The following is a 23,233-nucleotide window of genomic DNA, read 5'->3' as shown; positions in this document are numbered from 1 at the left end:
GCGTGGCCGTTTTCGTGCGGGTGACACGTAAAAGCACCCACTACACTCTCTGAGTGGTTGGCGTTAGGAAGGGCATCCAGCTGTAGAAACTCTGCCAAATCAGACTGGAGCCTGGTGTTGCCATCCGGTTTCACCAGTCCTCAGTCAAATCGTCCAACCCATGCTAGCATGGAAAGCGGACGTTAAACGATGATGATGATGATTTGGTGTCCTAATGAAAACGTTCCTTCTGCATGTCACTTAAGTCACCAAAGTTTCCAGAGAATTTATCAAGATGACTGTGGAGACAGTGCAGCTTTATGCTCATATTTTCTCCCAACTTTTGAAAGTTCTCCAGTACATTTTGGCATAGTTGACTGCTTTCTTGTTGCTCAGAAAGTCATTTACAACTATTACAATTGAATTCCAGGTTGCCGCTTCAATGCAATTCATTGAATTTACAAAATTTCTTTCATCAATTTTCTGATTTGAGACTCATGAAATATTCCAGCTTTTACCTTTTTACTGCTCAGACTGAGAAATGTATTGCACATGTAGTGAAAGCATGGTCCATCATTATCCAGAGTTTTAACAAACTGCTTCATAATGTCAAGTCTGATATGGAGTGGAGGTAGGATGATTTTTCCCAGTTGAACTAAAGGCCCTTCAACTACATAAACCCTGGAACTAATGTTCACTGTGGCCATTCTTTGATAACTCTATGTTTTTCCCTGGCCCTACTGTCTCACATACATAAAAAGCATGGATACTTGGTCTGTCTACTTTGGTGCCCTAGGAGAAAATTGACCATCTTAAAGTCCACACATATCATCCACTGGTGATTGTAGTACTTAATTTTCTCTAGCACTGCTTTCACGACTTCATATTTCTCTGCTAGTTTTGTAAAGTGAGCAACTGGAATAGACGCCAATATATTTCCATTACAAAGCAGAATGCATTTTAAACTTCTTTTCGAGCTATCAATTAAAAGGCACCAATCACTTGCATCAAATTCCACTAATCCCATCTTCTGAAGTAGTCCCTCAATGTTTGAGTGATGCACTTAACTCATCATTTTCTTTGAAGAATGGGGGAAATTCAGCATCCGTAGTGTGATAGGTAACTTTGGTGCCTTCTTTAAGAAGGCTTTTTTCCTCTAATCAAGTCCCTTACCATGTCACTAAGTTCATTTTGGTCCAAGTAGCTGTGAGACTGATGAGCCAGTACCAAAGTAATCTTGATCATCTGTGGCTTTCTCTGGCTCAGATGATACTTCCTGGTCATCAAGATCACAACATTTTGTACTAAATTTCACAGCTAAACAATACCTTTTACTGAAAATTGAGGAAAATTGTAAGAATTGGGTGTTTGGGTATATTGAAATCTAGATGTGATAGTAACAAATGGATTCCATTTTTGGATTTTAGCATATCAAAAATATGTTTAAATCAGGTAAAAACATCTCAACAACAAAATACCAGTTGGGTTGTGTAATCAAATCAATCTTGTTATTCAAGAATTCATCAGGTTTCACTCAATTCTTTTTCCCAAACTGCTAAATTATAATAGCAGAAGGCTACTTATTAAAGTGTAACTGAGACAACAGGCAGGTACAACTTGTGGCAAATATAGTAGAGCAAGCACACACAACTTACAGTGTTTTTTTTTTGTTCATAAATTTTGTTGATCAGATTAATTTTTCATTTTCCTCATTGGTGTATTTAATTATTTTCCATGTGATATGTATCACACTGAATCAGTGACAGAAATGGGACAAGAGTCTAACGTGTGTGTGTGTGTGTGTGTGTGTGCATCAGTTGTCCATGTTGACATGAGTTGGATGCTTTGACAAAATCTGGTGAGTCACAGGGCTGCATTGTGCCTTGACATGGTTTCTACAGCTGGATGCTGTTCTTAATGCCAACCACTTTACAGCCTATTCCCATTTTTATGCCACTGGTACTAGTAGGGTTGCCAAGTAACTTGCAAGACAGGAAAGGAACAAAATGGAAAAGGGGAAAGTCCCCTTGACTAATTGGGGTAGTATCTGAGTAGGTAGAAAGGAAATTTTATACCAGAGACAAGGAAAGGTTTCTTGTTACGGAGAAGATACATGGCTATCCAACATTTATATATGGGTGAGTGGGAGTGATTCTGTCCCTTTTGCTGTATTTTTTTTTGTTTTTGCTCATTAATAATATATATATAGTGGAGAGAGAGAGAGAGAGAGAGAGAGAGAGACATATAAAGGGAGTAGACTTACGACGATATTCTGTTTTACAGGAAAGAGATAACTCAAGCATCTCAACCTTCTGGCTGCCGATGTTGTTGATAGTGACTATCCAGTTAACACTGGACCATGGAACACACAGGGAAAAAAAAAAAAGAAATTTAAAATACATAAGAAAATGGGGAAATAAAAAGGAAAAGTTTCAATTAATCTTGAAGAAAATCATTTGTTTGTTGTTTAAAATACAAAATATTTTTAACTGAGCTCAAATACAATTAAGACAATGCATCAGGGACTTTTTTTGTGTCAAAGTGAATTAGCAGAGATGATAAAGTAGTAAACTCTACAAACCATGTACACTGCACACATTTTATAGTATCTGTGACTAAAACACTATATCCCACATGGTTCAGCTCATCTACTTTTTCAAGGTATAAATAAAAGTAAATTTTGGGAAAGCCACTTTTAGTAGATTTGTTCTCGTCCCAAACAAAGGTTTATCTCTCATTTAACACCACAGAATGCAGACAGGCAAGGGTCCCAACTCCATGAAATTGTGTGAATTTTCAATTAGTTAAATTTTACAGTTTATGCCTTTGAAATTATCGTCTCATAGCTCCTTTTTGGTATGTTGTTGAGGATTCTTTACTTTTTTTAGAGAAGGAAGGGCAGTACCACACCCCACAGACCTTTTTATAGAGGCTCTGAGGCTATTAAAGGTACCCGAAGGCTAAGAAGTGGTGTTAAAGCAAGTGATAGATTCATCATAATTTAACAGGTTTTCCATGCTGACATGAGTAGGACAGTATGACAGGAGCTGGAGAACCACCCGGACTCAATGTCTGTTTTGGCCTCGTTTCTATGGTTGCATGCCCATCCTAATGCCAACCACTTTACAGAGTATACTGGGTGTTTTTATGTGGCACCAGCACCCACAAGCCTGCAAGATTCTTATTCTAGCAGCTATGCTTTCAGAACAACTTTCACTACTGCTAACTTGGTCACCTAAGTAATGGAAACTGTCTACTACTTCTAAGGATCCCTCTGACATTCCTGGTGTTTAATGTACCAGCATATCTTCCACATGTAAAACTACTTTCTCTGTTAGTCTTCCAGTGATACTGGGGCACCTCTTATGTGTCCATAACTTGCACTGGATTCACTGTATGGAGTTTCTTCTAACACCTTTTCTACATATTATACATTAATAATTTAGCGAAGAACCACCAAGATGCAACTCAAACAATGAAGGAGATCAGACACCATCACGAAAAGCATACTCTTCAAAATAGTAATTTAAAAAACTAAAAAATCCAAAAGAAAATTTATAATCCATAAAATCTATAAAATACTAGATTAAAAATGCTCGGGTCAAGGCATAGAACACAACCCCCAATATCAGCAGTGGAGCCTGACAGCATATGCTGGTTCATCCCCACTGCATCATGCTGGTTCCATACCCCTTTGAACAACATCAAAATTCACTCATCCATCCACAAAGCTTTCCTATCATTTATAAACTCTCTTGCTTCTCTCACTTCAGCACCTCTAACCACTAAAGCTTCCCTCACTCCATCCATCCATCCACACGAACTGAGCTCTGCCTCTGGTTCTGCTGCCTGCCACTTCAGCCTTCATCACCCTCCTTATCATCTGCTCCTCATCCATCCCCTCCATGTGGCCAAACCACCTCAACATTCGTCTATGCGCTGGTATGGACATGTGGTGAGAATGGAGGAGGATAGCTGCGTGAAAAAGTGCCACACCCTAACAGTTGAGGGAACCCGTGGAAGAGGTAGGCCCAGGAAGACCTGGGCTGAGGTGGTGAGGCAAGACCTTCGTACATTGGGCCTCACCGAGGCGATGACTACGGACCGAGACCTTTGGAAATGTGCTGTGCGTGAGAAGACCCGGCAAGCCAAGTAAGCTGTCAGTTGGCATAAGCCTGCCCCTCCAGGTGCTCAGCTGTAGGCCCACTGACTTCTCCTGGTTGATCATTGCTCCTGCTACCACTTCATATTCCCTTAGGGTAGTGCTGAACATCTTGATTTTCGAGATGTCAGACACTATCATGGTGACATCATTCACATACACTGGCATGAACCTTCCGCATCCCAGTTCAGCCGGGATGCCCCTTGAAACCTCCAGCTTCCACAGTAATGGCTCAAGTGCCAGTACATAGAGAAGGGGTGAGAGTGTGCATCCTTGATGAACTAAACATGTGATACTAAATGATTCCAACAGGTGGCCATTTACTCTGACCACTGAACAGATGTCACTGTACATTGCAATGATCCATCCTCTGAAAATGGGACCAAAACCAGCCGCCTTGAGGACAGCCTCCAAGTACAGATGGTCAACCCTATCAAAAGCTTTCAATTGATCCAAATGGATCAGGGCCCCACCCATGCCAGGTTCTTTACCAACCCTCTCTATGATGTGTCGGTGAGGTGGAGGTTGTTGTTTCTCAGTAGCATCATCACACCTCAGCTCACAGATCCAGGTATTCTCCCATTCTGCTGCCAGTTGCAGTAGATGTCTACCAAAAGCTCACCAAACAAGTTTGGTATATGTATATAAAGCTCAAAGGGTAGATCATCCAATCCTGGAGACCTTTCCCTCATGCAACTAGCCAATGCATCACATATATCTTCAGCTGTTATCAGCATTTCGCAGAACTCCACATCCCTGGCTGAAAGTTGCAGCATACCAACAAAGTAGGAAATGAAGTTCACCTCTGCCTCCATACAGTTCAGCAAAGTGCCACTGAAATTCCGACACATCTGCTTCAACTCATGTAGCATGTTCCCTCTTGCTTCAGAGCACGTGCCCTAACTCAGACAATGCAATTTTCATGCTTGGTGTTGAAGAATTGGTTAGAGAACTAATCTCGCTGCCAGCACGTTGCTTGCTATGCCTCTACTGAGTGCCTCTTTTAATTTCTTAACTAGGTTTCACTCTACTCTAGTCTTCTCTATTACTAGTTCTCTGCTAAATTCTACAGCTTCTATTCTAATCACCCATTTTAGGGTCCCCACCATCGGTTGTTGATGATTGTACCCATCAACTTTCAATGGACTAATTTGCTAAGCCGGTCTCTGAAAGCTTGACGCACCCGGAAGGATGCATTCAGCTTCCAGTATTCGGGTCCCTGCCTTTGGATCCTATTGAGGTCAACCATACAGATCACAAATTTATAGTCTGTGTAGTTGACAAGTTCAAATTGTGGACACCCTATGCTATTCCTATCTGCTAGCCTACAAAATACCCTATCTAGATAAGATCTAGATGATCCGATACTGTTTACCCATGTCCACACTGGAGTGTTCAGGATATCCAGTCTGAACCTGACTTCCAGTTGGAAATGCCTGAGCAGGTTTGTAAGGTTTGCGCATCCCCCACTTCCTATCTGCTAGCCCCACCCAATCCACACATGCAGCCAAAATGGCATTTCAATCACCCATTAACACTAAAAGAGCGAGACATCCCTAGAAAGGCCTCCAGACGTCTGAAGAACTCCAGCTGCCCTGCTCCAGTTGATGTGTACACTGAGACTAGTCTAAAAGTACTGCCTTCATTATCATTCATGTCCAGGACCACCGACTTACCTTCTGGGTCCAGGAAGATCGACTGTATCTCGAGATCCAGGCCTTTTCTGAACAACACTGCACCCCCCCCCCATTCCCAGTCAACTAAGAGATGCGGAAATGTACAAGTCATCGAAAATAGGAGCCAAGGCCCATGTGTCCATAATCCTGGTCTCACTGATGGCTATTACATCCAGACATAACCACCTGAGGTCATTACACAAGAGTCCTTGCTTCTATGATGACCATAGGTCACATACATTTATACAACCTATAATTCTTAAAGTAGGTACATTAGGTATGAGAAAAAAAAAACATTCAGCCAAATACATAACAAAAACACCAGGACTTACAAGTGTATAGAGCATACAGAAAATGCCACTACAAGGCACTGCACACATTATATGTAAAACACTTTTAATACAGTGAAAATAAGAGCACCACAATAAACCACAGCACACAGAGTTGCACTCAGTAGAGCAGTAAAAGCATGTGATAAAAATAAGACTCCTGAATAATAATAATAATAATAATAATAATAATAATAATAATAATAATAATAATAATAATAACAATAATAATAATAATAATAATAAATCATATTATCTCTGGCTGCCCAGTCCTGGCTAAGAAGGAATATATTCACAGACGACAGAACTGGGACCTATATACACTGGAAGCTATGCCAACACTGGAATAACAACAGAAAATAGATAGTATAGCCACACGCCAGAAAAGGTCACAGAAAACGAGAAAGCAACCATACTCTGGGATATGCCAATACACACAGATAGAGAAATTAAGGCAAATAGACCAGATATAGTTGTCATAGATCATGAAAAAAAAATGCTTTCTAATTGATGTATCAATACCAGCAGATGACAACGTTTCCCTAAAAGAAATGGAAAAACTTTCAAAATACAAAGACCTGGAAATAGAGGTAACTCGAATGTGGAATCTAAAAACAGAAACAATTCCTATCATAGTAGGTGCCTTAGGTATAATAAAAAAAATATTCAGACAAATACATAATAAAAACACCAGGACTTACAAATATATATAACATACAGAAAATTGCACTACTGGGCACTGCACACATCCTACGCAAAACACTTTCAATACAGTAACCATAAGAGCATCACAGCAAACCACAGCACATACCCAAGGCACACATAGCTGCGCTCGGTAGTGAAGTGAAAGCACGTTATAAAAATAAAACTACTGAACAATAATAATAGTAATAATGAAAGAGAAAATAAAGAAAGAATACTATAGACAAGTTAGATCAATACTGAAAACCGAGCTCAATGCTAAAAACAAGATAATAAGTATTAACACTTTAGCCGTCCTCCACTATTTGCAAGAACTTGGAATCATGTCTAAGCTTGGCAAGTGTGTTCCACATGAACTGAGTGAAAACATCAAAGAGAACATGTCAATATCAGCACTGCTCTTTATTCATGTGAGAAAAGGATCTTCGTTTTTGAACTGTCTAGTGACTGGTAATGAAAAGTAGGCACTCAATAAGACTGTTAAACACCAATGTCAATGGGTTCGACTAGAAGAACAAGTAAGACCCCATCCAAAACAAGATCATACTTGGAAGGTTTTGTTAAGCGTTTGGCGAGACATGTTTAGTGTAATACACTTTGAAACCTTGCCACAAACCAAACAATTACAGCTCAAGTGTACTGTGAATAAATTGATAAATTGAATGAAAAACTTACTGAAAAAATGTGCTCTCTAGTCAATCAAACGAGTGTCATTTTCCATCATGACAATGCCAGCCCTCATAGTACAAGACTCACATGTGCCAAGATTGAGGAGCTAGGTTGGGAAAGGCTTCCACATCCTCTGTATTCTCCTGACTTTGCTCCTTCAGATTATCATTTATTCTGAAGCTTGCAAAATTTTGTTGATGGCATAAAATACAACTTCTTAGTAGGGTTTTTCTCTTCTAAACCAGCTGATTTCAATAGGAATAGCATAAAATCTCTTTTACAGCATTGGAAGAATGTTATTGATTCTGATGGGGAATATATAGTTGATTAAATTAGTACCTTACTTGCTTTTTTATTTCATCAAATCCTACTACAAAAAAATGATATTACTTACAGGATAATATGACATATATATGTGCATGCCTAGAGCAAAGGCATGCACATATATATGTGCTCACTTTGCAACTCCATGATCTTGATTCAATCCCATTATGAGTGGATTTGGTAGGCAGAAACTTTGTGGAAATCTATCGTATAAATGTGTGTGTCTTTGTGTTGTGCTTGTTCCCCACCACCACCTTTTGACAACTAATGTTGGTTTGTTTGGATCTCTGTAACTTAGCGGTTCAGCATATGAGACCGACAGAATAAGTACCTAACTTTCAAAATATGTACTGGAACTGATTTGCCCAACTCAATACTTCAAGGCAGTGCTGAGACACTGCCTTGACTGAGACAAGTAAAAATAAATGATAAAAATAGTGTGGATAAGAAGAACTGAAATAAACTTAACTATATAACAAACCTTGCATTGAGTGAATGAGAATGTAAACACATTCCTTCAATGTTTTTGATGTGTGGGAAAAAAAAAAGAAGAGTTGGGTGAGTTTTTCTACATACCAAATGAATATGTTCATATTCTTATTCTACCTACAGCTAAGCTTAGATTTCTAATATATAAACAGCAGTAGTTGATCTTCAAATTAAACTAAGGAAACATATTCTCATTTGTTTTTCAAATTACTGACACTACTTGCCAAAAGTGTCATTGTTTTGCTGTTTTTTATGTTAATACATAAGGATTTGAACTCAGAATGCACAAAGCTGGAATGGACACCACAAAGTACCATGTCTGATGCTCAAACAATTCTGCCAACCCACAGCTGTATTAAATAAAGTTTATATATTTTACTAAACACTTGATGATGTTGAAAATTAATTGAAATACATTCACAGTCTACTCATGAGTAGTAAATTAGTTAATATTGAGAATCAAACTGACCTTTGACCAGCATAGAGAACTGCCACAGCACTAGCAACAATATCTTTGCCATCCAAAGACTTTGGAGGACTATTTGGTGCCTTGGGCAAGTTTGTACTGACTTGGATGTGGGGTAAAGCAGGCACTACTTCTATGACATGTTGTACATTGTGCAAATATGGAATATCTTTCAGTTTACAATGGCTGCGTACTCCATAAACATAGCTGACATAACCTGTAAATAGAAATAATATAGTGAATGCAGGTGGTGTAAAATGTGGAGGTAGGGTGTATGGAATGGAAAAGACCCAGTAATGGGGGTGAGGAATGAAGTATTGACTCTTATCACCACTAGCACAACTATTATTATTATCATCATTGCATTTACCTTTGCCATCATTATTGAAATCGTGGCCATTTTTATCATTGTCCCTGTCATCATCATTAATATCAACTGTGACATCATCGTCTTTATCAGCTGCAATAGCAGTTACAACAAGAAAAACAACAGCAGCAGTAAGAACAACAACAATAACAACAAAATGGAGTTTCAAAGAATAACCTTGACATACCATATATGTTGAGGTCAGAACTTGTCTTTGGAATGCCAGAAAGTTTGATCAGATGATGTTTCGATTCAGTGGGGATTACAGCATTTATTGGAAACACATCCATATCTACCCCATCTGTTAATAAACTCTGACAAATGAAGATAAGGAGAGAAAAATCAAGACATTACACACAAAACGCATATGACCTCATTACAACAATAGGTAGGGAGTTTGATTTGTAATTTGAGCATAGTAACTATGTAGATATCTCTCACTGATATCTGTTAGATATGTGAAGATGGTAGAGGTGGTGATGGTCAGGATAGTGAAGGTGGGTGAATTGGTGACAGGTGTTGGTGTTTAGATCCCGGTCAGCCCCAACCGAACAGGCTTCTCATCATTAGGATTCCAGCCATGATCATCCCATCTAGTTCTCAGCTATTGTGTACACATATTATCCAATATGTCCCTTTTTAAAATGGGAAGGTGTGATTAAAGGGAAATTTGGTTGCAGTCTCTATTGGGTTGAGTGACTACACGGAAGCTTGAGTAGTAAAGGAGGTAAAGATGATAGAGGTTGTTAAAGTAACAGTAGTAGTGAATGTTGTGGAGGAGGTGATGACGATAGTGGTGATGGAGGTAAGTAAAGATGGTGAAGGTGGCAGTGAAAGTGGTTCTCTTCATAGCAACAGTAAGTGAACCATCAGGTGTTGTCAACATACCATTTGTGTAACATGCAGATCATCAGGCATAGGGTTGTAGACTTCTAGGTGAACTTCACAAACATCTCCAGCAACCCAAAGGAAATCTGTGCAAGAAATATAGTTCACACATATAATCTCTATAATAATTAAAGTACACAGTGACACACACGCACGCGCGCACACACACACACACACACACACAAATCAATACAATTTTGTGAAATTAATTTAACAAAATTGGTTATGTTTGACAAGATTTAGGGAACTTGTAGCCTTCTGGAAGAAGTATGTTTGAGGAAAAATCATTATACTTCAATATATTTTTCCCAATTTTATCTAAAGCTTGCTTTTTTTCCCATCATATTGTGAGTTTTAGAAACATTTATTTATACTTCTTATCTACACTCGTAATTGCTAGTTTAAAGTAGTTACAGTTGTTTTTAAAATGCCGAAATTCAAATATGTTAACTAAAAGGCCTTAGACAGAAAGTACTTTTCTAAGAGTATATGCTGTTCCGAAGTGGGAACATTTTTGCAGCATTTGCATGTCAGCCCTAATGTCCAACTGTTCCAGTGGTATAACAGCTTTTTTGTGGACTAAACCTAGTGCACTGATGATAACTGGTACAACTTTTGCTATTGGGTATCTACATATTCTTTACATTTTTAAATCTGCATATTGTCTGAAGGAATTGCAAAGATTATTATGAGACATTCTCTCTTTTTTTTATATGTTTCCCAACCACACAGTTCCAGGTTCAGTCCCACTGCATGGCACCTTGGGATAGTACCTTCTACTATAGTCTTGGGCTGACCAAAGCTTTGTGAGTAGATTTGGTAGATAAAAACTAAAAGAAGCCTCTCTATATTTGTGTGTGTGTCTTTGTCCTTACCACCACTTGATAAGTAGTGTTGATTTGCTTGCTTATGCCCCCAAAACTTAACACATTGGCAAAAAGAGACCAATAGAATAAAAGTACTATGGTCAATTAGTTTGATTAAAACCTTCAAGCTGGTATCCCAGCATGGCCGCAGTCTAATGACTGAAACAAGTAAAAAAAAAATGATATAATGACATCTGGACTACAATGTTAAATTGTTCCATCTAGATGTCAAAATCTGACAGAAGTTTTGGTTTACTAGGTTTATTCAGAGACTTTTCTGCTACATGATTGTACCACTTGCCTAAAGAGTTGTATCTAGCGTAATTTCAGACAAACCTTATGATGTTGCTTTGTATTCTTTTTGAGCTAATATTTTATAGCCTACTACAATACACTCAATATTTTTTACCTCTTGTTGGTTACATAGGAGTGGAATAAATACCCTTGTTCAATGAACTAGTGTTTAGAGTTTCGTCTTGAGCACCTATCAACAAACTCTTTGTTTCCCCTCCATAAATCTCTACTGTAGAGCCATTCTCATGATGAGGAATGAAGATGAAGTTGTCTTTCATCCGTTTGAGGTTCAATAAAATAAATACCAGTCAAGTACTGGGGTTGATAAAATATCAGTTAAGTATTGGGGTTGTTAAAATCAACTAGCCTCCTCCCACAAAATTTCAGGCCATGTATCTATAGAAGAAAGGATAATTATTATTGTTATTATTGAGTGAGAGAGCAGTGCATTCCATCAAAGTGACAGCGGGGTAAAATATACAAAGCCCAGTATACCTATCATGACTACCTGTCTGATGAGGGTACACCAGGCACATGCATCACAACCATATGTGCAAGATATGATGATCTTATATCAAGATAAACAGCACATGACCTTGCAAGTGGGGCCCAGTTAGAATTTTCTTCAGGTTGAGTAGCCCATCCCACTCAAAAGGTCCTTGGATAATGGTTGTTTAAGAATGTTGAACAAAATACCCCTGTTTCCAGAGGTGAATTATTCAAACCCCAAATAATTCCTCTCAACACATGGCTATGATGCTCCCCCACTACTTCTGCTCATGATCAGAGATGCAGATATCATCAGCCCCCAAGGGACATGCGCAACTAGTTAAGGTCAAACAACTGACAAGCAAATCTGTGGTATTGAGCAGAATATTTACTATAGCCCATCTGTTATAGCAAGACAAAACATGTAGATAACACTTCCAATCAGTTAAGATCAGAAGCCATGAGAGCCACTGCCTGGTACTGCATCAGGGCTTTTTTCCTGATGATGACGATGATGATGATGATGATGATGATGATTATTATTATTATTATTATTATTATTAGTTTATATAAAGGACTGGTAACTCAGCAGAAATGTAATAGATAGAGAGGTGAGTTCTTAACTTTTGTATACGATTGCCACAATCCATCACTAAGGTAAACTTAATCCATCACCACGGCCAACTTAATGACAAAAAGCGCAACTCGAAAGTAACTTATTTATTGGTGCTTTGAACAACAATATTATTTCTCACCTCTCTACCTATTACATTTCTGCTGAGTTACCAGTCCTTTATATAAACTAAAAAATGAATTAGACTGACATTTATTTTATTTTGAACCTGTTGAAGGCACGCGAGATGCCGAAATATTGTTGTTCAAAGCACCAATAAATAAGTTACTTTCGAGTTGTGCTTTTTGTCATTGAGTTGGCTGTGGTGATGGATTACGTCAGCTATGTTTACTTTAGTGATGGATTGTAGCAATCGTATACAAAAGTTAAGAACTCACCTCTCTATCTATTTTATTATTATTATTATTATTATTATTTAAGGCAGGGAGCTGGCAGAATCGTGAGCATGCTAGGCAAAATGCTTAGCGGTATTTCGATTGCAGCTACGTTCTGAGTTCAAATTCCCTCAAGGTCAACTTTGTCTTTCATCCTTTTGGTGTCAATTATATAAGTACTAGCTATGCACTGGGGTCAATGTAATAGATTCATACCCTCCCCACAAAATTTCAGGCCTTGTGCCTAGTAGAAAGGATTATTATTATTATTATTATTATTATTATTATTAAGGCAGTAAGCTGGCAGAATCATGAGCATGCCAAGCGAAATGCTTAGCAGTATTTCATCTGCAGCTATGGTGTGAGTTCAAATTCTGCCAAGGTCAGTTTTGCCTTTAATCCTTTCAGAGTTGATAAGTACCAGTTATGCAATGGGGTTGATGTGATCGTCTAGTCCACTTCCCCTCAAAAGTTTTCAAGGCCTTGTGCCTAGAGTAGAAACAATTATGATTATTATTATTATTATTATTTAAGGTGGTGAGCAGGCAGAATCATTAGCACACTAGGTAAAATGCTGAATGGCATTTCACCTGTCATTACGTTCTGGGTTCAAATTCCGCCAAGGTCGACTTTGCCTTTCATCCTTTCGGGGTCAATGAAATAAGTACCAGCTGAACAATGGGATTGATGTAATCGACTTGTCCCCTCCCCAAAATTGCTGTCCTTGTGGCAAAATTTGAAATAATAATAATAATAATAATAATAATAATAATAATAATAATAATAATAATAATAATAATAATAATAATAATAATTATTATTATTATTATTATTATTATTATTATTATTATTATTACTACTACTACTACTACTACTATTAGTAGTAGTAGTAGTAGTAGTAGTAGTAGTAGTAGTAGTAGTAGTAGTAGTAGTAGTAGTAGTAGTATATATTTGTATTTTGCTTTGTATTTGTACAGGTTGACTCCAGACCTCACCCAGACACCTCAAGACACAAGTTAGAAGATCAAGTCGGTATGACTAAGGCACCATATCTTTGGTTTAAGAAAATTACAAGTTTGTTTTAAAGGTAATTTCACGGTAAAATAACAGTGTGATCTTAAGATGACAGTAAAAGGTGTTTGCCATTATGTACATTTAAAAAGAAGATAGTTTTTGTATGTGGCAGATGCTCAGGAGCAATAAACACTGAAAATGTGCAGAGAACAACTTCTGCCACATTCCAGGGAGAGAAACTAGAAGTAGTTGATAGTTTCCATTACCTAGGTGACCAAGTCAGTAGCAGGGGAGGGTGCGCTGAAAGTGTAGCTGCTATAATAAGAATAGCCTGGGCAAAGTTCAGAGAGCTCCTACCTCTGCTCAGAGTAAAAAGCAGACTGTATGATGGATGTGTACGAACAGCCATGCTACATGATAGTGAAACATGGGCCGTGACTGCTGAGGACATGCGTAAGCTTGCAAGGAATGAAGCCAGTATGTTCCGATGGATGTGTAATGTCAGTGTGCATACTCGACAAAGTGTACGTACCTTGAGAGAAAAGTTGGACCTAAGAAGCATCAGTTGTGGTGTGTAAGAGAGACGATTGCGCTGGTATAGTCATGTGGTGAGAATGGATGAGGATAGCTGTGTGAAAAAGTGTGACACCCTAGCATTTGAGGGAACCTGTGGAAGAGGTAGACCCAGGAAGACCTAGGATGAGGTGGTGAGGCAAAACCTTCAAACATTAGGCCTCACCGAGGCAATAACTAGTGACCGAGACCTTTGGAAATATGCTGTGCGTGAGAAGACCTGGCAAGCCAACTGAGACCATAACCTGTGACCTTTGCCAGGCATGTAGCCAGTCCACTTATGCATACCTTTCCTTAATTGGACACTAAAACTCTGCTTGCAAAAACCTTTTGAGGCAAGTGAAATCAAAATCGAAATCTAACCAAATTCGACGACTGGTACCCATGCCAACTTTTCCTTCATTGGACACTAAACTCTGCTTGCGAAGACCTGTTGAGGCAAGTGAAATCGAAATTGAAATCGTAATTGAACCAAATTCAATGACTGGCACCCATGCCGGTGGAGTGCTAACAGCACCGTCTGAGTGTGATCATTGCCAGAGCAGCTGTCTGGCTTCCGCGCCGGTGGCACGTAAATAGCACCTCTTTACACACCCTAAAAAAATTCTAATTATGAGACATGTATCCCATACTATTGATCTTTATGCGCATATTCCAAAATTTCAGTCTTCTGGAACCTGTAAAAATGATTTTGCTCCTGAAAAAATGGAGCTTATGGAGCTCTAAAATGTGGGAATGAAGGCCCCTATTGGGGGTTGGTGTGTTAATGTCAACCAGAGAAGTTGAACTGTTGGGAATGTTTTTAACTTGGGTCTAATAGTATGCCTGTATATATGTGAGAGTATTTGAAATTACAGTAGCGACATGTTATTGTTTCACTTTTGAATAGTGGAATAGTTTCAGTGTTAAAGTGAAAGTATCTGACATTACAGTAGAGTGATGTTATTGTTTCACTTTTGACACGTAATACTGAAATAGTGGAGGAGATATGATATTGCTGTGGGCTAGAACTATGCAAGAAGTTAAAAATTGTTTTGGCCTAAGACACTACATGAACCCTAAGTAAGGCATGTGTTAATTTGGAATGATATTGGTCGTGTAGTTCTCAAGTTTTAGGGATTCACACAGACACACATTCTCATCTTTATATATCTGATATTTATATGCATATTTGAAAATTCTAGTGTTATGGACCCTGTAAAAAGGATTTTGCTCCTGAAAAATGGAGCTCTTGGAGCTGAAAAATGTGGGCATTAAGGCACCAATTGGGGGTGGGTGTGTTAATGTCAACCAGAGAAGTTGAATTGTTGGGAATGTTTTTAACTTGGGTGTAATATGTATTGTTTGAATTTCTTTGAAATAGGAAATATATGTATGTTCACTGGGTTTGTAAAAGAGAGTAAAGCTACAGGAAACCAAAAGACGAATGATCACGATAATCAGTCGGCTACCCTAGTGTAGTCGTTACTACTCCCCAATGTAGGATTCCTCACCAAACAGGTGACAGGCACAGCTGTAAGATGCATTATGGATCTATAGCAATTGGAAGGGCATGACCCAATTGAAATAAGAACGTGTGACGTTTGGAGTAAAGGGAAATGAAAGTGTCACCTCTGGAGTTTGCAAATGACCACTATACCGATAGGTAACTGTGCAGAAAAAATTTACAATCAATAAATGTCTTAGAACAACCAGTCACTCATGTGGGAAGGCCTTGAAATCAATGTTACCAACTGGGGACTACGTGTGACTCAAAGGAGGTCTGCAACGAAATAATTTTACTCAACACTTTGCAAGTGAATCAGTGGAGGCAAAGATGCGTCTCATTTACTTGACAATTTATGTACTACATTGTAGAAATCACAATGTAAGTATATCTGAAAGGATAGTCTTACACTGTTGTACTGTTGAATTACAAATAATGCTCATCTGTTATGTTCTGGTGACCCTATAGGTTCCAATAGTACAACTGTATTCGTCTTTGCTTAGGAAAAATGACTAAATTATGGGTGTGAAGTCCCCATGAAGGGGTCTTTGTAACTTCTAAGAAGAAGAAATTTTAGAAATATTACTTTATTTGTGTGTAATATGTATGGTTAAAATTTCATCAACATCAAAAATATATGAATTTTCATGGGGGTTATGGCCGTTATGCATAGAATATAATTTCCAAATTTCATAAAGATTCATTCAGTACTTTTGACGTAGTTTTGGATAAAAAAAGCAAATGACTAATGTGTGTGTTTGTGTGCATGTGTGTGTGTGTGGGTGTATATATGTATAGATATCTGTATGCATGTATATATGTGTATATATGTGTACATATTACATGTACATCTATATATATACATCTACACATATGTATACATATACATGTATGCATATAGATCTATATCTATATATATATCTATACATATACGTGCACATATACATCTATATATATACATGTATACATATACATCTCTCTCTCTCTCTCTATATATATATATATATATATATATATATATATATATATATATATATATATATATATATATATATATATATATATATACACACATATATATATATATATATACATATATATATATATACATATACATATATATATATATATACATATGTATATATATACATGTATATGGATACATTTGTGCAGATATATATATGCATGTATGTATGTATATATGTATGTATGCCTGTATATATGTGAGAGTATAGTTTCACTGTAGTAGATTCAGTATGAAAATGAAACCATTCAAGTGAAAGTATTTGACATGAGTGTTTTTGTTTCACTTTTGATACTTAAATAGTGGAGGAGATATTATGTTGCTGTGGGCTCAAATTATGCAAGAAGTTAAAAAATTTTTTTGACTAAAACACAACCGGGACCTTAAGTAAGGCATGTGTAAAATTTGAATGAAATTGGTTGTGTAGTTCTGGAGTTTTGGGGATTCACACAGACACACACACACACACAGACACACATTCTCATTTTTATATATAGATATATATATATCTATATATATATATATATATATATATCATCATCATCGTTTAACGTCCGTTTTCCATGCTGGCATGGGTTGGACAGTTCTACTGGAGTCTGGGAAGACAGGAGGCTGCACCAGGCTCCAGTTTGATCTGGCAGTGTTTCTACAGCTGAATGCCCTTTTTGACGCCAACCACTCCGAAAGTGTAGTGGCTGCTTTTTTTACATGCCACAGGGGCCAGGGAAGGCTGATGTATATATATGTATAGGGAGAATTCACGAAAAAACAACAGACGAAGACAGGTGGTGTAAACAACAAATGGATAGAGAAAATCTTTAACGTTTCGAGCCTACGCTCTTCAACAGAAAGGAACACAAAGAAACAAGGAGAGAAAAAAATATGTGTAGTGGTCAGCGATCTATCATGGTGGTGTGTGCATGTATATATATATACGTGTTTAGAAAGAAAACTGTCATATATATGTGTATGTGTGTGTGTGTGTGTGTGTGTGTGTGTGCGTGTCTGTGTTTGTACCCCCACCATTGCTTGACAACCGATGTTGCTGTGTTTATGTTTCCCATAACTTAGCAGTTTGTCAAAAGACACTGATAGAATAAGTATTAGGCTTACAAAGAATAAATCCTGTGGTCGATTTTTTTAACCAAAGGCGATGTTCCAGCATGGCTGCAGTTATATGACTGAAATAAGTAAAACAATAAAAAAAAACTATGCTATTTTAATCCCAAGTAAGGCTGGGTATCTCTGCTAGTATATAATATAAAGAATGTAAAGAAAGAGAGGAGGTATAAGATGAATATGTAGTTTGTAGCCTGATCAATTAAAGGTGCTTTTTTGTGAGTAGCACTGGATTAGCTAAATTTATATACTCTCTTTTACTCGTTTCAGTCATTTGACTGTGGCCATGCTGGAGCACCGCCTTTAGTCGAGCAAATCATACCCAGGACTTATTCTTTGGGTGCCTAGTACTTATTCTATCGGTCTCTTTTTGCCGAACCGCTAAGTTACAGGGACGTAAACACACCAGCATCAGTTGTCAAGCGATGGTGGGGGGACAAGCACAGACACACAAATACACATACATATATATATATATATATATATATATATATATATATATATACACATAGATAAGATAGAGATTTTTATTTATTTACGGCCTCAAACATCTCAATACCTTGCGCTTTCTTGTTTCTCTCCATGAAATTCAATTGAATTCAGTTGTTGTCTTAAATTCATGCTTATTCATTTTCTAAGCTTCCTAAATTCATGCTACGTTATATTCTAATCACCCAGAATTCATTGCTCTTTTAAAAAAATTACGATCTATGCATTGTTGTCTCTCAAATATTTAAAATCTACAATTAAGAGCCCTCTCTACTCGCTGGCGGTGCCTACCCACCACCACTGCCCATTTTCCTTTATTCAAAAATTCTTATCGCTCCTTAAAATTATGGCTTTTAAGTGTTGATTTCTCAGCCCAAGAATTACAGCGTGATGTGCTGCTTGACTGGTCCCCCCTCTCCCTCTCTCTCTCTCTCTCTCTCTTTATATATATATATGATGATGATGATGATGATCTTTTCTCCCGCCATGCCTCTGTCTACCCCTCCATCCTCTCTCTCCCCCTCGTAGTTTTTCCTTTAAGGTCTTCAGGTTCTGGCTATATATAAATGAGAAACCCATTCTAAATTATCTAGCTGACGTACTACGACGAAATACCCAAGATGCAGATAAGATAGAGATTTTTATTTATTTACGGCCTCAAACATCTCAATACCTTGCGCTTTCTTGTTTCTCTCCATGAAATTCAATTGAATTCAGTTGTTGTCTTAAATTCATGCTTATTCATTTTCTAAGCTTCCTAAATTCATGCTACGTTATATTCTAATCACCCAGAATTCATTGCTCTTTTAAAAAAATTACGATCTATGCATTGTTGTCTCTCAAATATTTAAAATCTACAATTAAGAGCCCTCTCTACTCGCTGGCGGTGCCTACCCACCACCACTGCCCATTTTCCTTTATTCAAAAATTCTTATCGCTCCTTAAAATTATGGCTTTTAAGTGTTGATTTCTCAGCCCAAGAATTACAGCGTGATGTGCTGCTTGACTGGTCCCCCCTCTCCCTCTCTCTCTCTCTCTCTCTCTTTATATATATATATGATGATGATGATGATGATCTTTTCTCCCGCCATGCCTCTGTCTACCCCTCCATCCTCTCTCTCCCCCTTCGTAGTTTTTCCTTTAAGGTCTTCAGGTTCTGGCTATATATAAATGAGAAACCCATTCTAAATTATCTAGCTGACGTACTACGACGAAATACCCAAGATGCAGATAAGATAGAGATTTTTATTTATTTACGGCCTCAAACATCTCAATACCTTGCGCTTTCTTGTTTCTCTCCATGAAATTCAATTGAATTCAGTTGTTGTCTTAAATTCATGCTTATTCATTTTCTAAGCTTCCTAAATTCATGCTACGTTATATTCTAATCACCCAGAATTCATTGCTCTTTTTAAAAAAATTACGATCTATGCATTGTTGTCTCTCAAATATTTAAAATCTACAATTAAGAGCCCTCTCTACTCGCTGGCGGTGCCTACCCACCACCACTGCCCATTTTCCTTTATTCAAAAATTCTTATCGCTCCTTAAAATTATGGCTTTTAAGTGTTGATTTCTCAGCCCAAGAATTACAGCGTGATGTGCTGCTTGACTGGTCCCCCCTCTCCCTCTCTCTCTCTCTCTCTCTCTTTATATATATATATGATGATGATGATGATGATCTTTTCTCCCGCCATGCCTCTGTCTACCCCTCCATCCTCTCTCTCCCCCTTCGTAGTTTTTCCTTTAAGGTCTTCAGGTTCTGGCTATATATAAATGAGAAACCCATTCTAAATTATCTAGCTGACGTACTACGACGAAATACCCAAGATGCAGATAAGATAGAGATTTTTATTTATTTACGGCCTCAAACATCTCAATACCTTGCGCTTTCTTGTTTCTCTCCATGAAATTCAATTGAATTCAGTTGTTGTCTTAAATTCATGCTTATTCATTTTCTAAGCTTCCTAAATTCATGCTACGTTATATTCTAATCACCCAGAATTCATTGCTCTTTTAAAAAAATTACGATCTATGCATTGTTGTCTCTCAAATATTTAAAATCTACAATTAAGAGCCCTCTCTACTCGCTGGCGGTGCCTACCCACCACCACTGCCCATTTTCCTTTATTCAAAAATTCTTATCGCTCCTTAAAATTATGGCTTTTAAGTGTTGATTTCTCAGCCCAAGAATTACAGCGTGATGTGCTGCTTGACTGGTCCCCCCTCTCCCTCTCTCTCTCTCTCTCTCTCTTTATATATATATATGATGATGATGATGATGATCTTTTCTCCCGCCATGCCTCTGTCTACCCCTCCATCCTCTCTCTCCCCCTTCGTAGTTTTTCCTTTAAGGTCTTCAGGTTCTGGCTATATATAAATGAGAAACCCATTCTAAATTATCTAGCTGACGTACTACGACGAAATACCCAAGATGCAGATAAGATAGAGATTTTTATTTATTTACGGCCTCAAACATCTCAATACCTTGCGCTTTCTTGTTTCTCTCCATGAAATTCAATTGAATTCAGTTGTTGTCTTAAATTCATGCTTATTCATTTTCTAAGCTTCCTAAATTCATGCTACGTTATATTCTAATCACCCAGAATTCATTGCTCTTTTTAAAAAAATTACGATCTATGCATTGTTGTCTCTCAAATATTTAAAATCTACAATTAAGAGCCCTCTCTACTCGCTGGCGGTGCCTACCCACCACCACTGCCCATTTTCCTTTATTCAAAAATTCTTATCGCTCCTTAAAATTATGGCTTTTAAGTGTTGATTTCTCAGCCCAAGAATTACAGCGTGATGTGCTGCTTGACTGGTCCCCCCTCTCCCTCTCTCTCTCTCTCTCTCTCTTTATATATATATATGATGATGATGATGATGATCTTTTCTCCCGCCATGCCTCTGTCTACCCCTCCATCCTCTCTCTCCCCCTTCGTAGTTTTTCCTTTAAGGTCTTCAGGTTCTGGCTATATATAAATGAGAAACCCATTCTAAATTATCTAGCTGACGTACTACGACGAAATACCCAAGATGCAGATAAGATAGAGATTTTTATTTATTTACGGCCTCAAACATCTCAATACCTTGCGCTTTCTTGTTTCTCTCCATGAAATTCAATTGAATTCAGTTGTTGTCTTAAATTCATGCTTATTCATTTTCTAAGCTTCCTAAATTCATGCTACGTTATATTCTAATCACCCAGAATTCATTGCTCTTTTAAAAAAATTACGATCTATGCATTGTTGTCTCTCAAATATTTAAAATCTACAATTAAGAGCCCTCTCTACTCGCTGGCGGTGCCTACCCACCACCACTGCCCATTTTCCTTTATTCAAAAATTCTTATCGCTCCTTAAAATTATGGCTTTTAAGTGTTGATTTCTCAGCCCAAAAATTACAGCGTGATGTGCTGCTTGACTGGTCCCCCCTCTCCCTCTCTCTCTCTCTCTCTCTCTTTATATATATATATGATGATGATGATGATGATCTTTTCTCCCGCCATGCCTCTGTCTACCCCTCCATCCTCTCTCTCCCCCTTCGTAGTTTTTCCTTTAAGGTCTTCAGGTTCTGGCTATATATAAATGAGAAACCCATTCTAAATTATCTAGCTGACGTACTACGACGAAATACCCAAGATGCAGATAAGATAGAGATTTTTATTTATTTACGGCCTCAAACATCTCAATACCTTGCGCTTTCTTGTTTCTCTCCATGAAATTCAATTGAATTCAGTTGTTGTCTTAAATTCATGCTTATTCATTTTCTAAGCTTCCTAAATTCATGCTACGTTATATTCTAATCACCCAGAATTCATTGCTCTTTTAAAAAAATTACGATCTATGCATTGTTGTCTCTCAAATATTTAAAATCTACAATTAAGAGCCCTCTCTACTCGCTGGCGGTGCCTACCCACCACCACTGCCCATTTTCCTTTATTCAAAAATTCTTATCGCTCCTTAAAATTATGGCTTTTAAGTGTTGATTTCTCAGCCCAAGAATTACAGCGTGATGTGCTGCTTGACTGGTCCCCCCTCTCCCTCTCTCTCTCTCTCTCTCTCTTTATATATATATATGATGATGATGATGATGATCTTTTCTCCCGCCATGCCTCTGTCTACCCCTCCATCCTCTCTCTCCCCCTTCGTAGTTTTTCCTTTAAGGTCTTCAGGTTCTGGCTATATATAAATGAGAAACCCATTCTAAATTATCTAGCTGACGTACTACGACGAAATACCCAAGATGCAGATAAGATAGAGATTTTTATTTATTTACGGCCTCAAACATCTCAATACCTTGCGCTTTCTTGTTTCTCTCCATGAAATTCAATTGAATTCAGTTGTTGTCTTAAATTCATGCTTATTCATTTTCTAAGCTTCCTAAATTCATGCTACGTTATATTCTAATCACCCAGAATTCATTGCTCTTTTTAAAAAAATTACGATCTATGCATTGTTGTCTTTCAAATATTTAAAATCTACAATTAAGAGCCCTCTCTACTCGCTGGCGGTAACCCGCCCTCCCACCCCCTCCACCGGAAGTTCATTCGTCTGTCATTCCTCTGTCATCCCACCCCCTCCACCGGAAGTTTCATTTCTCTGTCATACCACCCCCTCCACCGGAAGTTCATTCCTCTGCCATCCCACCCCCTCCACCGGAAGTTCATTCCTCTGTCATCCCACCCCCTCCACCGGAAGTTCATTCCTCTGCCACCCCCCCTCCACCGGAAGTTCATTCCTCTGTCATCCCACCCCTCCACCGGAAGTTCATTCCTCTGTCATCCCACCCCCTCCACCGGAAGTTCATTCCTCTGTCA

At 38.0% G+C, this 23,233-nt stretch overlaps 1 protein-coding gene across 1 annotated transcript in view; it reads right to left on the bottom strand.

Moving 5' to 3' along the window:
* The window catches only part of LOC106882859 (trafficking protein particle complex subunit 9), a 108,399-nt gene that overhangs the window by 36,588 nt on the left and 48,578 nt on the right, over positions 1-23,233 (bottom strand). Inside the window, exons 12-15 of the mRNA XM_014933664.3 lie at positions 10,052-10,137; positions 9,351-9,477; positions 8,800-9,013; positions 2,243-2,331 (exon numbers count right to left, since the gene is read on the bottom strand). Coding sequence (XP_014789150.1) covers positions 2,243-2,331; positions 8,800-9,013; positions 9,351-9,477; positions 10,052-10,137 — 516 coding nt within the window. The remainder of the gene's footprint in view (positions 1-2,242; positions 2,332-8,799; positions 9,014-9,350; positions 9,478-10,051; positions 10,138-23,233) is intronic.

This window comes from Octopus bimaculoides, chromosome 25 (genome assembly GCF_046866305.1).
Source record: "Octopus bimaculoides isolate indiv1 chromosome 25, ASM4686630v1, whole genome shotgun sequence".
NCBI classification, from domain to species: domain Eukaryota; kingdom Metazoa; phylum Mollusca; class Cephalopoda; order Octopoda; family Octopodidae; genus Octopus; species Octopus bimaculoides.
Note: the sequence above shows the minus strand (reverse complement) of the source record. Positions and strands in the feature narration are given on the sequence as shown.